The sequence below is a fragment of the Myiozetetes cayanensis genome, unplaced genomic scaffold (genome assembly GCF_022539395.1).
Source record: "Myiozetetes cayanensis isolate MyiCay16 unplaced genomic scaffold, myiCay2020 scf1, whole genome shotgun sequence".
In the NCBI taxonomy this organism is placed as follows: domain Eukaryota; kingdom Metazoa; phylum Chordata; class Aves; order Passeriformes; family Tyrannidae; genus Myiozetetes; species Myiozetetes cayanensis.
In genome coordinates this window covers 84,321,079-84,341,172 of record NW_026086604.1, presented here as the reverse complement: position 1 = coordinate 84,341,172, position 20,094 = coordinate 84,321,079, and the positions used below count along the sequence as shown (strand labels likewise).

General features: G+C 39.4%; 1 protein-coding gene across 2 annotated transcripts in view; it reads right to left on the bottom strand.

The window, feature by feature from the left end:
- Positions 1-13,903: 13,903 nt before the first annotated feature.
- The window catches only part of CDYL (chromodomain Y like), a 105,250-nt gene continuing 99,059 nt past the window's right edge, over positions 13,904-20,094 (bottom strand). Inside the window, exons 7-8 of one of the 2 annotated variants that reach the window (XM_050323164.1) lie at positions 16,063-16,206; positions 13,904-15,071 (exon numbers count right to left, since the gene is read on the bottom strand). In XM_050323164.1, the coding sequence (XP_050179121.1) occupies positions 14,913-15,071; positions 16,063-16,206 (303 nt within the window). In that variant the 3' untranslated portion in view covers positions 13,904-14,912. The remainder of the gene's footprint in view (positions 15,072-16,062; positions 16,207-20,094) is intronic. The other variant, XM_050323173.1, reaches the window with a different exon arrangement.

Below are 20,094 nucleotides of genomic sequence, written 5' to 3'. Positions count from 1 at the left end.
TTTTTCTCTACTTCTTGCTGACAGGCTTTCTTTGCTATTCCCCAAGCAGTACTCAAAACATTTAGACATTAAGCCTCTCATTAAATTAGAGTGAACTCAAAGCTCCATGCCTTGCAATGAAGAGGGGCAAGATTCAGCAGGGATTGAACACGTTTTCAGCAAGCGATATAAGATGTGGCTTCGCAAGGGCTTCCAGCCCAACCTCACCTGTGTTATTTTGCATGGGAAGCTCTCTTTGTGCCTTCCCTTGAAAAGAAATGAGTGTGTTTTTAAATAATGAAGAATTCCTGTAGCTTTCTTTCAAGTCCCTAAGGTATTGTTGACCGTGGGAACCTCTCTATATAGCTCCTATGGAAGCAGGAGCTTGGAGCAAAGCCATGATGCTTCCATGCAAGAAAGCACACAAGCCTTAGGCAAAACTCTTCACTGATGCTGGTAGGCTGGGTGGAAAAAACAATTTTTGTTCTACAGATTTGTTTCTTTCGTGAATATCAATCTATGCTGACTTTTTCTCTCTGGGGGCTGAGAGTGGAGTTGCTGCTGAGTTTCACCTAAATGTGAGACTTCTTTTGATCCAGATGCTGTTCTCTCTCCTTCTCCTTTAACACATGGCTTGATCAAGTGAACTATATGCTGAGGGTCTCTAGGGCGGGGAGCTGTGAAGAAAAGGTCTTTCTCCCTGACTGTCAGAATGTAGACCTGCCCCATCCAGGGCTGCTTTGCTGCTTCATAGTCTGGGGCAGCTCGGTCTTTCCTGTCTTCCTCCAGTATGCATTGGTGAGTTGGTTCAGAAAGTTCAAGTGCTCCTGGATTTCCTGGCATCTGTTTCTAGAATCACTCACTGTGTTGAAATTGAGAAATCAGCCAGGGAAATGGGCTTTGCTGCAGGACAGGGCCCACTCTGTGCCCTGCTTGCCTAGCTCTGCCCTTGGCTAGCAATTGCCACAGCCTGTGTAGATGAGCAAGTAGAATTTTCTTTCAGGGAAGAACTGCAGAGTTCCTGCCCTCTCTTCTGGAAGAGTAGTCTGACAACCATCAACTGGACAGAAAGCCCTCAGCACTGAGAACTCACTCTAACTCAAAAATGATATAAGGTCTAAGATTGTGCTTGTTGGGATTTTTATTTTCCCTCAGAGATCAGCCATTTCAGGAGTACCTGCCATTTTCTCAAAGACACAAAAAATGTGATTTGGAAACAGAATTAAACTGCAGTGGTAACTTATGATAGATGTTTGACTGAAGCTTTTTTAACAGCATAGAAATTGCTTCATGAACCAGATTTGTCCAGAATGTCATATGTGCTTGTTCCTGTAAATTGTGAGGGCATGGTAGAAGCACCTCAGGTTCTTAAAGTGTGTCAACTTATACAGCTACTACTCTAAGATGGCTGTGGGGACCCCCTTCTTACTTCTGAATTTGATTTCAACAAGAAAAAACCCAGTGCATAAAGAGGAAAACAAATTTAGAAATCGGTCTTGGATTGAGACGAAATATGAAAAGTTTTGCCTTGATAGTAATACAGGAAAAGATACATCATTTTCAGACTTAGGATGAGCCTCTGATGTGTTGCTGTTTAAACTCATCTTCAAACCACCCGAGAGTCCTGTGGCCAGAAAAAACAGAATGTTAAGATGATTGACTTCAGTGGGCATAGAGAACTCCCAGGTTCTTTCATAGTGTCCTGAATTTGGTAAAAACATAATTTTTTCTTCTTAATGAACAAATAACTTACAATGCCAAATGCCTCTGAGCATGTTTAAGTTTATTCCATTCACAATCAAACAAAATGAGATTTTCTCTGTTCTAAGAGAAAAACCTATAAATACTGGAATCTCTGCAAAAACCAAGAAACCGATCAGTGTTGTAAGAAACTCTCTTGGTTTCTTGCCCTTGTGTAACTGTGGTAAGAAAAAATCCTCTTGATAATTGCCTATGAAAGGCATTTTTATGTTTTTGTTAATCTGCAAGCAAGTAGCTTGTAAAAGACTTATGAGTAAATACTGTTGTGGACGGCATCACCTGGTGACAGTGGCCACTAGAGCTATATCCTCTTATCAGCTCTGTGTGACCCTGAGTTAGGGCGTATTTTTCTGGAGTTAGATTTTTCAAAGAATCTTGTTTCTATTTAGAAGTAAAAATAAGTAGCAGCTTCTTGTGGACTTCAATTTTCTTGTTTGTTTTTGGTGTTTGTTTGGGTTTTTGTGGGTTTTTTTATCGCAGAGGGGATAAACTTGATTTCTGCCATCTGAAAGGATTCACTATGGGTAGTAGCACATTCAGAGGGAAACAGTGCAACTTTTGAGCAGTTCACTCAATTTCTTATTACAGTTCTTATACTGAACATGAAATGCTATAGCCTGCCAGGAGCATCGTGTGTAACAGGAGACCATCTCTGCCTTCCAGTGCTTCTCTGTAAAAAAAAAAACCCAAAAACCAAAAAAAACCAACAACAACAAACTAAAGTTGCATGAAAGATTTTGCTGTTACTAAAAAAGGGAGGCTGGGGAAGAGGAAAAAGCACTGTGGAGTGTTTCACCCAAACCAATGCTTTTTTGGGCCTTCTTAAACAAGGGTCAGAAATTTTTCCTTGCCCTATGGTACTGTGGTTAGACAAGCAGCCTACTGAGCTGTGCCCCTGTAGCCACTCTGAGGGTGTTACTGCAGGCAGGATAATGTCCTCCTTACCAGGTTTTGGAGGTATTGGGGAATTACTGAAGAGATCTGCCATTCCATATCTTTCCTTCTTCTCTCCCAATAACATCTGGCTTGCCTCGGTGATGGAAAAGATCAGTGCATGGGAAAATTCAGAAACAGACTGTCAAGAACAGTAACAGTTTGAGATAGTGAAAACCTGTTTCCAGACATTGTAAAGAGCCAGAAAAAGCTTTCTGGGAAGGGAATTGAAGCTGACCAAAGAGAAGTCTGGACTATTACATTAATTAGCCTGTCATGAGGGTTTTGAAAGCAAAGACGGAGCTCTATTAGCATGTTGGCTTCACGGCAAGTGAGAGCTGGCTGGAGCCTGTTCATCTGCATGTATTTTTGGGATGAATTAGAGGTTTAAAGCCTGTGGGTTTTGTTGAAAAATGAGATTTTGAAAGAAGCAAGTTGGCTGCTAGGATTCAGAATCACAACAAAGCCAAAATAAACTTCATATTTCTTAACCCCCATGTCACCATGAGGTCCAGATTATCCCAGATGATATGCAAATGCACAAGGACCCAGCATTGTGAGCTGCCAGGTTTTAGTGAGAAGGAGTCAAAGGAAAATAAACCAAAGTTGTCCATTGTGTAAATACATGGCAGATATGAAAAAACTGAGTTATTCAAACCTGATAATGTTTGTGAGGAAAGGCAAGAAGAATAGGAAAAAGAGCTCGGGATATGAGTAAACCGAAAACTCAGACAGTGACTTCAGTGTTTGGCACAAGTCAGTAGAATAAATAAAGCACGGAGATGCTGGGGGGGCAGGGAAGAGACACTTCCAGAGCAGCATAAACAGCAAGTCTTGAGCCAGGGTACTGTGCACTCTGTTAGGGGGCATTAAGTCGGGTTTGTGGGAAAGATGGATAACAGCAAAAAGAGACTAAAGGATCGGAATGAAGGCGACCAGAAGATTGCTGTGCTCCAGTCATTTTTGTACTCTGGTATGGATTGCATACAGCCCCAGGGGACTTCAAAGATGAATACTGACATAATGCTAGGAGAGAAATGGGCTTTCTTTTTATTAGAAAAGATGCAGATTAGATAAAACTGTGCTTTATGTCATTCTGAGCATGTGGGGAGCTGGCACCGAGGGCTGAGAAACCAGCAAATTACAAAGGCCCAAAGAAAAATGAACAGGGTCCCAAGGGACTGTCTATTCTCTCCTGAAACAAAATGATCATTAAGAAAGATAAAATTACTAAAATTAGGTAGTAAATATAATTTTGGGCAGACTGTAGCCAGCAGTGCACATGGACTATTTCATTTGAGTGTGAATGGGAAATGAAGAGTCTAAATGTCTTGATTTCTTTCATGTTGTGTAGTAGCAGCAATGGAGAGGTCAAATCAAAAGAGTGCCATGCTTTCTCCAGGACCCATCTTCCTTTTCCAGGTACTGCTGACCTCTTCAGCCAGGGAAAGGTTTTGCATGTCCTTTTCAAAAGCTGTTCTGAGTGTTGGTGAACTTCTGCTTCAAGGGTGCTGTTGAGTAAAGGCAACACAGCAGAGAGGGATGAAGGGTGTTAAATATATGGCTGGATATTGTACTGACCCGAAAGATGAGGAGGAATATAGTGCACAGCCTTACAGGAGTTCCTGATGCACGTGGCTTCTGCCTCTTCCCTCAGTAAACCTGAGGGACGCAGTTTTTTATGATGATATATTTCTGTATGATTCCATCAGGGGTGCATAGATACTGCTAAAGAAAGAAAACTGCTGTTTGGATTAGCTGTTTCTAGGCAGGAAAAGCCCGTGAAGATCAAATAACAGCACAAAGTCATTTCACTGTTCCATCTTCTGTTTAAAAAAAAAAAAATAAATAAATTTGTTTACCACAGAGGACATCAAGGAAGAGGCCTGATATCTGCCTCTGGAGTTCCTGAGAGATTGCTTGTGTAAGTCGCCCTGTCATATATAATCTTGCACCAAGAATCTTTAAAGGAAACTCCTGAAGCCATGCCAGAAGGCCCTGGTTTGTAGTTTTGTGAACACTTCTGATCTTCTCAAGTGTTGAATTCAGAAATTCTGTAGGCACGTTTTTGGGTCAGTGTGACAGGGGGATGAACCCGAGTTTAAAGTTGTCACGATGTAAATGTAACCAGGTGGCTTGTTAGTAAAACACTTGAAAAAATAAGAACATTACAGACAAAAGTGTGTTTAAAACTCTTATGAGGGGCAAAACCTTGTAAACTTATTGGGTAAGTTATCCATGCAGAATATATGTGTGAATACTGCATGTTAAATACATTGTGTGCATGCAATTGCTTGATTGTGTACTGTAAATATATTCTAAATATATTTTGCTTTTACTGCAGTTATGTGTCCAAACCTCATGGTGACTGTCAAAAATGTCTGACTTCACCACTTTCTTAGAGCATAGGTTCATTAATTTGCACAAATAAAAAAATAAGGATGGGGGAAAATCTACAGATAAGATTTTTGAAAAGTTTGAGGTCATTTTGCTTTGCTCTAAGGCTGTGCAAATGGTTATATATTTGTCAGTTAAACTGGTTTGGGACTTTTTTACCCATTCTGGGCACCCAGCCAGCCTAACTTACAAAACTGCAATTATCATGATTGTTAGGAATAGTTCCACTTCTTCCCTCGGATTTCTTCTGCCTTGCTTCTTTTCTTCTTTGAGGAAGTCTTAAATTTTCCTGTCAGTTCTGAGGAGACCCTGATTTTCCCCTTAGGGGTTCCCACAGAGACACAGAGTCGCAGAGGCTCTCCAGCTCTCTGATAAATGTTATCCTTCCAGAGGAAGCAACAAGCAAGAGAGTCACTCCATGGGATCAAATCCCTGCTGCCTCCAACCTACAAAGCCAGGTCTTACTTCTAGGAGGCCCCCAGCATTTTGGTTTTGTTTTTTGTTTTTTGGTGTTTTTTAATTTTATGGTTAAACACAGAATTTCTAAATATATTTTGAATTTGAAAATAATTTGAATGCTGAGAGTCTTTGGTGTTTGCATAATTCCTCATTTACGACCACACCATTTCTCTGGCAGTTGCTGGCACTTGGTCAGTGAACATTTCTGAGGTGTTTTGATGCCCCTCCACAAAACACAAATCAAAAAGAAAGAACTGGCACCAGATGGTGACCACCAGGCAGCCTTTGTGCTGCAAGTACCGTGGTTTGAGGGCACCCTGGGTAAGGCACTCTTGTGTCTGGCCCCACAGTCTCCAGGAGAAATAAGCACTGCTTCTGTCAGGCTCCTGGATGACTCCTTTCCAGTGCTAGGGTGTAGATGTGCATGGCTTTAGTTATCAAGGGCAGCACACTGGAAGGTTCAGCTTCTTGTTGCTGGTTGAGTTGGGATTGCAGCTTCCTTCACGAGAAAGCCTGCGAGGTGTTGATAGTGTGTGGGCCTGGTGGGGAAACTGTGCAAGTCTGTAACCTGAGCAATGCTGTACTCTGCTCTCTTATCACCAGTGATTTGCAGGGTCCAGCGTGGCAGCAGTCCAGGCGCAGCGCACGGGCGCCTTCGCGCAGCGCTCCGAACAGAGCTCCTGTTGTGCACGGTAAGGAAAACAGATGTAAGAGATCCTTGATCTCAGCTGTCGTGCTTGCGGAGGAGCTGTGCCTCTCTTCCCTTGCATTTCATGTAGATTCCGGGCGGGATGATCTGATTCTCCCTTGTCTGTGCAAATGGTTTCAGTTTGAGGTGGTGGCCTGAGGGAGAAAATCCAGTGCTTTATCTCACCAGTGCCTTGTTCTCTGGGCTGTTGTGCCTTCAGTGATAAGACACTTCTGGGGAAAGGACCATGGGCCCTTGCTGTTGGTGCTGGAGCTCTCCTCCACTTAAGGTTGCTCTTCATCAGTATGAACTTGTAGGAGCTCTAGGCATGTCAGAGACAGGGAAACAATGATGGTGTTGTCAAGTTACTGTGTATTGCTGGCCAGAAACTTTCCATCAGGGAATTCCCTGGTTTCAAACCAACTTTTTGGGATAGAAAAACTCTGCTGAGGATTTCTGAAGTCTCTGTGAAGTCAGAGACTCTGTGCATGTCTTTTTATAGACATAAAATAAAAAAATTACATTTATTTTCTGCCAAGCAACCCTTCTCAGGAATTTGTCCATTTTTATATGACTTATTTGTTGAATTATTTTATGTATATTAGCACTACAGACTGCTGTATTACTTAGAATAATAGAATACCCAGAGCTGGAAGGGACTCACAAGGATCACAAAGTCCAACTCCTGGCTCAGCATGAGACAGCCCAAGAGTCACACCATGTGCCTGAGAGCACTGTCCAAACGCTTCTTGAACTCTGTCAGCCTTGGTGCTGTGACCACTTCCTTGGGGAGCCCAACCACCCTCTGGGGAAAGAGCCTTTTTCGTAATATCCAACCTAAACCTCCCCTGACACAACTTCAGGCCATTCCCTCGGGTCCTGTCCCTGGTCACCACAGAGAAGAGATCAGTGTCTGCCCCTCCTCTTCCCCTCACAAGGAAGCTGTATACAGCTACAAGGTCTCCCCTCATACTTGTTTTTATTTGTTTCTGAAAGTTCAGTAGTCAAACCCAATTTATTAGAGAGGGGAATTGAAAGAGAGAGAGATCTTAATTGACATGCTGAGAAGCAGTGGTAACTGGTTCAGTGGCAAAATTGCAGTTTTAATGCCTGTGTGTCAAGACCCATCTAGAAGCAGATGTACAACATGTCTTATTCAGTGAGTTTTGCTCCCAAAGCATTAACTTACCATGTGAGCACTGGGTGGACCTGCCCTGCTGTTGGCAAGTGTAGTGAGGGAGCTGAATGGCATTTTAGTATTGGCTTTTCACTTACTTTCAGGTTTTGAGGTACCCCATTGATATCACTCTTGTGCACTTACTGCTTTTTTTTTTTTCATTGAAAACCATACTTTCAACCAATTATGTTTAAACTGTTTAGTATCTGTAAAAAACCCTGTTTGCTGTTATGATGCCTAAATCTGTAGCAGGATGTAAGAATTGAGTGAATGTGAAAAATTATGTTTGCCCTCATCTGAATGGTTGGTGTGATGTTGTGGGGCATGCATTGTAGGGGAACCTGAACTGTAGACCTTGGGACTGCATTTTTTAAAGTATTAGATGCAATAGTCTGTCTTCTTGTGCCAGGACCTTTCAGAAGCATCAGGGATGTGAATTATTTTTTAAGTGTTTATTCTACCTGAGAGCTGGGTTGTGTGAGGTCTCCAAATTTCCTGCCTTGCATCATTAGGACTAACAATTTGCAAAGATCTTCTGCTGAAAGAATCAGAACTAATTCTGCAGCCCCACAGAATAATATCAATGACTTCAGATGTTTATGATTCTGAATCTTTTCTTATGGGCTGAAAGAGATTATTCAAAATGTCCAAGAGATTATGGAATTGTTGCCCTGGTTCCTCCATCTGATTGCCTGTTGTGGTTTATTTTTTGTCAAGAAAATTGTCAAGAAAAAACTGACCTTTGTCTTTTTCTTCCTTTGGATGCAGATTTGTTTCATTTCCATCCAGAACACAATTTTCTACCAGCATGAGAGAACATGTAATTCCTTCAGAAACATTCAAAAATGAAAGCGTGTCTTCAATTATTCCAAGACACAGCATACCACTGTCATCAGAAATGCTGCTGTGGGTGTTACACAGCTCTTGAGATCACAAAGTTAGGTTTGTGGACTCCTGTTTTCACACGATTAGGCTTGAGAAGCCCACCAAGAAGAAAGAGCAGAAAAACTTATAGAGGCCACAGTGGCTTCCTTTGTTTTCTTATTTTGATTCTCTTATTTCAAGGGGTCATCCAGTCTAAAACCTCTGAGCTTTGAATTGAGTTAATTTTGCCAGCTGTTATTTAGATCCAAAATCATGCTTCCAGATTGTAAGTTCTGGGTTTGTCAGGTTTCCAGCTTAAATCCCTACCACTCTTTCTGATCATAAAGGCAGGAGGGGTGGCTGTGTGACTGTGGAGAACAGGGAAGAAATATGGGGATGCATCTGTCTTTTGATATTTGACCATGGAAAGAAAAACTACACTATTTTGTAATTTTTACTTTACATAATATAATGCAACCATGATTCTTGTAGAAGGGTCTGTCTTAGTTATTCCTGGCATAGCAGGTGGGTTTAGGTTTGTTTTGTTTTTTAATAATACTGTTTGGTTAAAGATCCCAGTCCAACCTGACAAACTCAGTGAATTCCAAAAACTTTATAGTTGTAAGGAGCAGCATCTACATTTCATAGAAGTTGCTATTGTCAGCAGCCAGTTTACTCAGGACGTGACTTCGAGGTCGGCCTCAGTGAGTGCCTTTTCCTACTGAGACAAATGGTACAGTTTTACAGAACATTTTGCTGGAGGTGGGTTATGAGCGTTGGAAAAACAGCATCTGGGAAATACTGGTTTATTACAGCATTATGACTTGACTTCTCACCCTGCAGAGTTACTAAACACACACTACAAAGCAATTATCTAAGTTATATCCAGATGACATACCACAGATGTGTTACACTGGACCTAAAGGCTCACACTATATGCTGTCTCCTTGGCTAGTCCATGTGGTTATGTTTCAGCATGAATGCCAGTGGCTAGGTTACTGTTCAACTTGATTGAAGCAGATCTTGGAAAAAATGCAAAATTTCAAGGAGCTGCTGAGGCCAAAGCAATCTTTCAGGTACTGTATAAGGTACGGATTTGTTTTGGTTCAGTAGTGCAATCCTATTTATCCTCGAAGAAACAAATTCTTTTTCTTTGCATTAATGATTTGCAGGTCCAGAGAAGAGCAGAGAGGGTGGTGAAGGCACTCGAGCACAAGTCCTATGAGGAGAGGCTGAGGGAGCTGGGGTTGTTTAGCCTGGAGAAGAGGAGACTCAGGAGTGACCTCATCACTCTCTACAGCTCCCTGAGAGGAGGTTGTAGCCAGGTGGGGGTTGGTCTGTCCTCCCAGGCAATCAGCAGTAGGACAAGAGGGCACGGGCTTAAGCTCTGTCAGGGGAGGTTTAGGTTGGATATTAGAAAGAAATTCTTTACAGAGAGAGTGATCAGGCATTGGAATGGCCTGCCCAGAGAGGTAGTGGATTCACCGTCCCTGGAGGCTTTTAAGATGAAGTTGGATGTGGCACTGAGTGCCATGATCTAGTAATCACAGTGGGGTTGGATCAAGGGTTGGAGTGGATGGTCTCGGAGGTTTCTTCCAACCCAGTTAATTCTATGATTCTATTCTATGATTTTCTTTATGCTTTTCAAGGCAGGGTAAATTTTAACCCTATTTTACATGACACACTAGTTAAGCTATGCTTATGATGATTTGGTGTCATCCAGCACAAAAAGCTAACTAAAGGCTGAGCTTGTTGAGCCTGATGAGCCTGCAGTCCCAGCCATAGGAGTACTTTGTGTATGATGACTGGATAGCTGGAAAATGAATGCAAGTTGTGGGGTTTGTTTTGTTTTGTTGGTTTTGGGGTGTGGGTTTTTTTTGTTGTTGTTGTTTTTTGTTCTTTGGTTTTTTTTTTTTAAATAGCATGGTAGAAGTTGGAAGGAACCTCTAGCAATCATCTGGTCCCACCCAATGCTGCTCAAGCAGGACCACCAAGAGCTGTCCACTCAGGACCACGTTCAAAAGTTTGAGTATCTCCAAGGACGGAGACTCCGCAACCTAAGCCAGTGCTCAGTCACCTTGACAGTAATGAAGTGTTTCCTGATGTTCAGAGGGAACCTTCTGTGTTTCAGTGTGTGCCCACTGCCCCGGTCCTGTCACTGGGCACTGCTGAAGAGAACCTGGCTCCATTTTCTTTCCACCCTGCTGATGAGTATTTATGTATATTGATGAGATTACCCCTGAGATGTCTTTCCAGGAGATATCAGGGTGGTTGAAGTCCCCTATGAGGGCCTGCAGAGGTGAGACTCATAGTCTCTGTAAATTTAGGCAGAGGTACTGATAATGTCCTCCAGAATATATGGAAGAGGTACACATCCATCCAGTGTTCCTGTCCATTGTAGCTCTTCCAGAACTGAGCACTTTAGTGGAGAGTAAAGTACTTTAGGGAGAATATCTGCCATTCCTTTATTTCTTCCTGCAGGTCCTTTGAGTTCTTACATGCTGTTTTTTGGTGGTTTCTAATTTCCCTTATTTGTTGCATTTTTCCCTGTGCAGGAGGGATGAAGAGAACAGGAATTCCATCACCATCTTCTCATTTTGTGTTGTACTTTCAAAATCTTTGCACATCAATCCACTTTTCCTCCTGTGAGTTCCTCAAGAGGTAATTATATTTGGTTTTTGCTTGTTAGGAAGCCTGGTGTGTGGTGTAGTCTGCCAGTCATGTCCCTCATGAGTAAGAAAAATAAATGTGGAGACCTGTGAGTGAGGAATTTTCTAGAGAAATCTGAGGGGCTTTACAAAGCAGGATGATGGTGATCTTGTGCTGTACCAGGGCTCTCCTCCTGATCCTTCTTTCCTTGGAAAGGCAAATTCACCAGTGTGCCATCTTTAGTATAACTGAGCTCCCCTGCTGCATGATGAAGGTTGCCAACTTGGACTCTGCTACAAGCTCTGTAAGACAGTCTGTGTTGGCAGCTACTGCCAGTTCTTCAGGCTGCGAAATCATGCAGCAAACTATAAACGAGTTGAGGCATCTCCTCCCTCCTACTCTCTTCAGAAGCATACTTGTAATGCCCCAGATGAATGTGAAAGTGCCTTAACTTCTACCAACACATCTAGGCAGAGTACAGGCTCCATTTATTGAAGGAAGTTTTTCCTGTCCATTTGGCCAGAAATGTTTTCTGTTTGCTGCCTCATTCCGTAGCTGTTTGCAGTCCTATTTTAAGTACTATTTGGATAATGTATAATCTATATCTGTGTAAAGTTAAGCAGTTTATAGCTCTGTACTACGTGTTATTATTATTAGTAGTATTATGTATAGTATTATTTTTCTATTATTTTCAAGTATGCTTGACTTTAAGAAATTATTCCCACCTAAATAAGTAATTTAATCCCCCTGAACCTGTTTTCCAGAATGATAATGGTGCAGTTTCTGAAGGACAGAGAAGTGTCTTTTAGCAATGTCAGCAATCCAGTGAAGGACTTGCTCAAGCAAACTGTTTCGAATCCTGGATTCATACAAATTAGGAAGTTTGAACAAGGAAAAAATCTACAGGTCAGTCTAGACTTTCAGAATTACCTCAAAACACCTTCTATTGAAGGTTAGCTTACCCAGAGTTAAGACCTTGCTCTGCTTTCTATTTTTGGTGGAAGTAACATACCAGCAGAAGGTGGGATTAAGGCACACAGGTGGCTTTCAAACAGCTCCGAGTATGTTCAACCCCATGTCTCTCTGGTACCATTTCCTAATCAGGAGAAAAGTTCTCTTATTTTCTTCCAAAAATGAACTCGAATGCGATAGAACTTCAGTGTGGAATGCATAATCAGTGGCCTTAGTGCAGTCCAGCTGCCAGCGCTTGTCGGTGTGCTGTGGTTCCCAGTGCCTGGAATGTTACCTGTTTCAGAGAACTGTAACCTCTGCACACATGAAGAGATACTTACTTACCTATACTGGAAACAATGGGATGGTGTTTTCCCGAAGAAACAGTATCCCTGCAGTCCAGTGTATCGACAAAAGGCAGACATTTTTAATTCAAAACGTAATTTGTTCATAGTGTCAAGTTAGTTACTGCTTTTAATGTAGAGGTAGGGCAACTGCACAGTGACACTGACGGTGTACAGGAATGGGCCTGAACTAAGGACTTTTTCCAGGCAAAGGCAGGAATTTACGTGGTCACCATCTTATCATACAAACTGTAAGCAGCATAACAGCCTGACTGACAGTAACAGCACCCTCCCCCCCCCCAACAAAAAAAAAAAAAAAAAGAAGCAAGTAGAATTATGTTTTCAGTTGAATTGCCTGTACCTTCAATCATGCCTTCAGTGTACAAATCAAGTATCTTCTATGTAACAGGAGGCTGGACACAAAGTTCTTTCATGTTCAAGGAAAGCATAAACAATTCCAGAGCTGACATAGATGGAGTCTATGCCTCACAGGTGTGAGAAAAGGGATCTTTATATAAATTGGAGTCAAACTCCAAAAGGTTTAATATTACAGAACTGTAGGCAAAAGTATCTTTCCATCTCCCTTTCAATAAAATCAAATTCAACCGAGGAATTCTAATCTACACCCAGCATTGTAGGGAAAATGACCCATTTTTAAGAGATTGCAAAAAGCAGTTACATTTCTTTTGGAACTGTAACAAAACAATTAAAATTAGAACGACTTTCTACATATTCTTCCCGTGTCTATATCCTGTAAGAGAAAACTTCTACGCAATTAGCAACTATAAATTAATATTCATGTTTTAATTTTAAGGAAATTAAGAGCTTTTTAAACAAAATAACACATAAATATCAAAGCCTCTAATTTACAAGATTTGTTTCAGTGACTTTTACTTTAAAATCAGAATGAAAATGTCTTTGAAAAAGACAACTCTTATAGAGAACCACATTTAAAATGTGTTAAGAAATATTAGTTTTATTTAACCAGTTTTCACAGCTGAATATTTATTCTATAAAAACTTTACAGATTGTACAGTTTATATATAGTTCAAACTACTAGAACAAAGAAGTAGGTCCCACAGATGCAAAAATACTGTACCAATCCAAGGTAAAGGCAGATTTACACACTGTACAGCTCTCCACTGGGAAGGGGAGGTGGGTCAGTTCCAAGTAAAAACTTCAAAACTGTACAAAAATAAGGTTTGATTTCTTTTTCATTCTTCATAATACATTCAATAAGATTGCAAGCACAGATACCCAAGTAATAATAGATATCTGCAGTCAGGAATCAATAACCACTCCTGAAAGGAATGCAAAATAGGTCTATTTACACAGGGCACTCTTTTACACCATACTGCATATAGTGTATATTTCAAATAATAAAAAAGCATAGACAAAGAACATTAAACATCTAATATAAGGTAGTTTTTTTAAAAGGTTTTTTGTTTTTTTACTTAATAGTGTGCCAAAAGAATTTTAACTTATTAAATAATATATTCTAAGTGAAACTAAAATTTATGAACATAAAATGCATTTTTGGTGTAATACATCAATTAAACCAGCAAATAGGAAAAAAAAGAACCAAAAACAAAACCCAAACTGTATATAAAGTAGTATTCTCACCCAGCAACAGAAGCACTTATGTAGTTATTAAAAAAACCCAGACAAAACAAAGAACAAAAAAAAAAAAACAAAAAAACACCCCAAACAAAAAAAAAAAACCCAAAACCAACAAAACAAAAACAAACCCAGAGAGGCTTTTTAAAAACCCACTAAAACTAACTTATAACTTAGGATATTCATACATAAGATATTCAGTGATTCACTAATACTGCAAAACAAGCTTTTTTGTGTTGGTTTTTTTTTTTCCTTCCCCCTTCCATTTCCCTCCCATTTTCCCTCATTCCCCTTCCCTAAGAGACAGTGGTTTCTTCATGCTGTCTGGGTAAGAGTCAAACATATTCCTGCCCCCTTCCTCCCACCCCTCTATACCTCCCCCCAAAAAAGGGATAGAGTGTTTTCTTAGCATTCATCCTGAGCACACTCTCTTTTTGGGGATATGTGTGAATTAACCTTAATAGGGTTTAGTTCCCCAAAATTTCAGAATGTTCCATTACTTGAGGTATTTCAACCTTCTTTTGAGACAACGACTTGTATCTTAGCTGACTCATTGGGCAGAGAAAGTAAGGGCTGGCTAATACCCGTTTCAATTCTGTATTCTCATGAAAAAGAAAAGCATTATTCCAGACTTCCCTGCCACACAGAAAATAATGCAACACCATTCACTTTTTAATTAATTCTCTATTTGATACAGTACTAGCCAAAGATAACAAAAACTAGAGCTTTTAAAGAGATGTTTGGTAGTGCACTCTATCATTTTTTAGCTTGTGTGTGTGTGTCTACATACACACTCTCACACACATATTACATTTATATATATATAAAAGACATATATATATGCACACACAAACACTTGTGTGTGTGTATATATATCTGCATGTAACAATCATGGAAAAAGGAGTTTTGTTCAAATTTTAAGTGATACAGTACTTTTAAACCCCTTGACAATAAAAGGGGAGGGGTGTGTGTGTGTCCACTCCTGTTCCCAAGTTGAACAAGGGGTTAGTTTATATAGGATTTTTTTTAAATGGGCATATTTTGTTTGCCCCGATGTCCAAGAAATACAATTCCAGTGTCAATGGGCACCTCATCAGAACTCATCAATTCTGTTCTGCAGGTATTTTAACATTGAGTCCATCCCTTGTGCTGAGCCCCAGATTTTCTTCAAAACTTCACACTCCTTTTCGTTTGCTTGTTCCAAGTCCACCTTCATGATGTTACGTACTAAAGCTTTGGATTCTTCAAGTACCTATGCCAAAAATAAAAAGGGGGAGATGGGTTAGCATCACATGAGAACTCAGCAATGTGTGCACTTACAGGTTATATGGACGGATCCAGAAGTTGATTATGAACTCATCAATTCATAGGCATACTATGACTATAAGAAACATTTCTCATAGTCTTCCTGTAGCATCACACAACATTTCCTTTACCTTACAGCAGCACAACTTAAAAGAGCACAAAAATGTGGAAATAATGAAAACAATAAAATAACAATTATATGGTCTTATAACTAGGGAAAACTCCAGGTCCATTTTGGTGAGCACATAACACTATTATTCAGTAGAGTTTTAATAACTAGGCAGACCTTGAATTTCTTGAACATTTAAGATACACTGAAAAAATTCTCATCTGCTTTTCCGTTTAGAAAACTATTAGCTTGCTTTAAAATCCAAAATTTCTAATGCATAGAACAGTTATTTTGAATTGCACCTTTCCTTGAAAGAAAGCATCAAACAGTGGCTGTTTTAGCTGTCTTGTGCCACTGCCAGTAGTGCACACAACGAGTGTTACTTGTAATACTAAGTTCAACATAACGTCAAAGATTATTTATTTCCTTGGTAATTTAAATTACAACTCAAGACAATTCAAGTGTTTCTGTGCAGATATTAGGGGCAACTGTTTACATTGTTGGTTAGAGTAAGTTGGACTTAAACAACTATGTTAAAAGCAAAGTATATTATAAAAAATCCAATGCTCGCTTATGTTCTTATTATATGCCACAGTACATCATGGTTAAGAAGGGTCAGATATAAATTAAAAACAAAAAAAAATCCTAAAAACCCCAGAAACATGCATAAAAATATGCCAATGAACATTGCTGTACTATAATGCAGTCCTTGTTTCATGAAAACGACCTTTTTTTTGTCTTTGGAGGACAAAACGATGCAGTCTAATAATACTTTTAGTAATTTTTATTCATCTAATCATAAAAATGTAAGAAAATAAAGGAAACTTACAACTGAATGGCATGTGACAAGTTCTTTAATTCGAACCATTACTTCTTGTGTGAATGTTCCCGGCCAAAACACTTGAGAGACGAGTCCTTTGGCACAAGCTTCCTGCGCCGTCAACTTCCTTCCACTGAACAACATTTCATTGGCCTGAAGGGATAAAAAGTTACTTCTGGCATGAAATGTAATGAGACAAAACTCATTAAAGGAAAAATGTTTGAAACAAACAAGAAAAATGCCTGCACTATTTGAAATAGTTTTTACTATAGCTCTTCCAAGTTTTAATTGAAAAAGACTGGCCTACAGAGAGTTGGTCCATGTTGTTGACAATACTATGTCAGTAGTTACTAAAATATGGAGGTCTACGATTAAGGGTTAAATGTGAAAGCATCTTTTGTCATTTCCTGGCTGTGAATATTTGTTAACTCTGGCTTTCTTGCAGTATTGCTGACTTGGTCATCTGTATACATGGTAATAAGTTATAATGCCTGGCAAATTTGTAAAACAACAAAGAATACATCAGCTTGCCCTTTATAATAATGTATTCTAATTTCTGAACAAAGTCGTAGAAAATAAACATTCACATCTTCAGGAGTTCAATATTGAACGGATAAATCTTTTCAAAATCGTATATAGCAGTCTTATTAAAAACCAACAGTATTTAAAAGGTCTTGCACATAAAGGTACAGAACTGACTACTACACTCTATGCAACAAGGTGGTCTCCAATTCTGTAAATATTTTTGATTTGTAATTATCATGCACTTTCCTATTTACTAATTTCCCCATTAAAGCTTTGCCCTACAATCACTTTAATTCTACCTTTAGTGAAGTTTCTTATATAGTTAAACTTTGTCTGCAGTGACATCTGCATGGAAACAGCCAATGCAAACTAAAAAGTCAGAGTAATCATAAATCTCAAAGAAAAAAAAATCGGTTTTACTGTTTCCTAATGACTTATTTGCATGAAAAGTGTGACAAACCCATTACTGGACTCTTGAAACATACAAAATAAGGCTGCTATAAAACACCCAAACCTGAGGGCAAAATTCTGAGTTTTTAATGTTTTTTAATACTGGAAGTTTTGGTAATTACGTCAACAACTTTCAATTAAGGACCTCAAATTATCTATTTACTGTGGGTATTGACATTTTAAACACGAAGCAATTTGAAGTCTAATATCTGCAGTCTATTACTTGCCTGTTTGTAATGAAATACAAAATCTGGATTCTACTGGCATTTCCTTCCTTACAATTTATCATTGGCACATCTCTCATAGTTAATACAGAAAGCTGTGATTCACACATATTAATTTATAAAACCCATACATCTCTTGCAATGTGATCAAATTCTCTACCCCTATAGTTCTACCTTCTGTGAATACAAAATCAAATATAAATGTTCATTAACCATTCCTTCTAATTTTCCACAATATATGTGAATAATAATAACCTGAAACACTGCTAAAGACCAGTGATGTACACAAGCTTGTCTAAAAAAGAGATATCCTTTTTCCTAAGCAGATGTGGATATTCTTCCAAAATAATTTTGAAAAATACTAAATGTTTATATCAAAGGTCAAAATGTGAAGTCAATCTAAATGGTAATTCGGAAAGGCAAAAATTTAAGTCATCTGGTCAGGTCTACATATTCTTCACATGTGTCTTTGGTAGCATAGATAAAAATTAATGGTAAAAATCTTGATAGGTTTTTTCCCTAAAACTTAGTGGCAACCGCTAAATTCTCCTGAACATGGAAGAACGTTAAGTGGGAACGGTGCGGTTAGCTTATTTCTGCCATCTGTAACACAATATTAGCATAAAGCCTCCCACAAAATGAGCATTCCCATTCCTATTCTCTCACTTGACAGGTTTTGAAGGAAAATATCTTGCTCTGGCATCTTCACTTCTGATCTATACACAATATATGCTGAAGACCCACTGCTATACAAGCTTTAACCATATAAGCACTCCTTGTACCTGCTGTAAAAATTAACCCACTTGTGGTTACTTTCCAAGAAAGGTAATATAGCAATAGAAATGAGGTTGATAAAAATATTTCAGTAACATAGGAATCTCATTAGAAACCTTCATTTTCTACCCAGTCTGTCTTTCTCTTTCCACAGAGGAACTTCCTCTCGTCTCTCTTTCACAATGAGGGCTTTGAGGTTCACCAGGACCTTTCATGCAAGGCCACAGGCACTGGAGCCACAGAGCATCTCAGTTCTCTTGCATTATGATCAGGAAGCAGCTGGTCTCTGGAAAACCTGAGATCCTGGCTCTGATGTGGACTACAGGCACTATGGAAATGTGTAAGCCTCATGACTGCACAAGAAATACTGCCAAACATACTGGGGACTGACAGGGAAACCCAGTGTGTGATGCTTGATCACACAGTTCCTGTGCTCTATATTCAGACCAGACAACAAGGGCAAGAACTCCACAGCAAACACACAATAGCATCTCTCTCCATACAGACATCACCTTAATCTCTATTGCAGATTATTTTTATACTCAAAAGCTAAGTTTGAGAACACTTCAAAAATTCTTGGTATTCCCAATACGCAGTATATCAGTTTTGAATTCTAAGGTTTGGGCTCCAGATTTCCTGTAATAAGATCACTGTTGAATGGGTTCTGTGAAAAAAACCATCCATGATAGACCTGCTCACTAGCCAAGGCTGATCCCACAGGAAAGATATTTCCAACAATCTTGCAATTGAAGATTTTCACTTAGCTGCTGCTGCTAACATTGCACCGAATCTGATTTACAAGAGTTACAGGCGGGACTAATATGGTTGAATTGATAAATTTGTAGAAAATTTTATGATGCATACAGAGGGCTTAATTCTTTCTTTTGTATGATATTTTAATTCCCCCCCCCCAAATGTTTTGCATCTCACTCATAACATCTTTCTGCTGACTTCTCTCTCCCTTTTAGAGATAAAAAGCATGCTGCTTTGTCAAAGTCTTCAGTATGGACTGTGAACATATTTCATGAAATCTGCTGAGTAAAGTTCAATTTTGTCCCATACAGCACCAACCTTGCTATACTGCAGAGGGTCAAGGATACTATGAAAACAGTGGATTTTTTTCTCCCCTTCTGCACTGAACATTACGGAATTGTTACCACTGGAAGCTTTCAATTTAAATCTTTATATTTAAAAATGAGAGCATTCACGAACACACATGGAAGAGTATACTAGGGAAGAGCTTCTTGTATTTTTTGTACAACTTCTAAAGAAATTAAAACAACCATAAGTCTTTTAAGGACGAGGATGGATGGAATGGATGGATGAATGGATGGATGGCCAAATAAAAAGGGAAAGGAACAATCAGTAGTTTGAAACATGCTAAATTATTAAAGATACTCTTATAACTTTTAATCTATTTCAGTTACCTTTTCTGTTCTCTTCTAATAACTAAATCCAGACATCATACAGTTAGCCATTAGATCTGTTCAAAGTGGTGTTTTAATATATTGAAATCTATATTTTTAAATCAATAAATGCCTACAGGGAAAAAACTGGCTTTTACAATAAACAGCAATTTTGGAAAAACAGGTGTAGTTATGAACACTTGTTTCATACTGGTCGAATTGGAAAGCGACTTAGGTCTAAGTTTTCAAAGAACACAGCATGAAAAACACTTAGGAACATGAAAATAATGTAGGTAAGAGGTTTTTAAATAGCTTTTTGTTACAGGTGCATGGAAGCTGAAATACTTATTTTGCATACTAGCGTAAGACTGCTGCTGCGTGGTGACACAGCGCTCTGCCATGTAACAACACCGAGTGCAGAGCACCCCATTCTCTGCCACGCTCTGATGCTGTGCTGAGTGCAAGACAGTGCTGGCTGATCCTCAGAGGCATCAGCAGGGAAGGTGTGTCTTGGTGTACAGGACACAACCCTTCCCACACCATCAGGGTTAAAGGCGCCCATGATGTGGGATTTAGTTCCACACCTGCTTTCTGTTCTGTGCACACAGGTGAAGACTAGCTTGTAAGAGCATGGGGCAGAAAAGCTATAAAGAGTGGTTTCT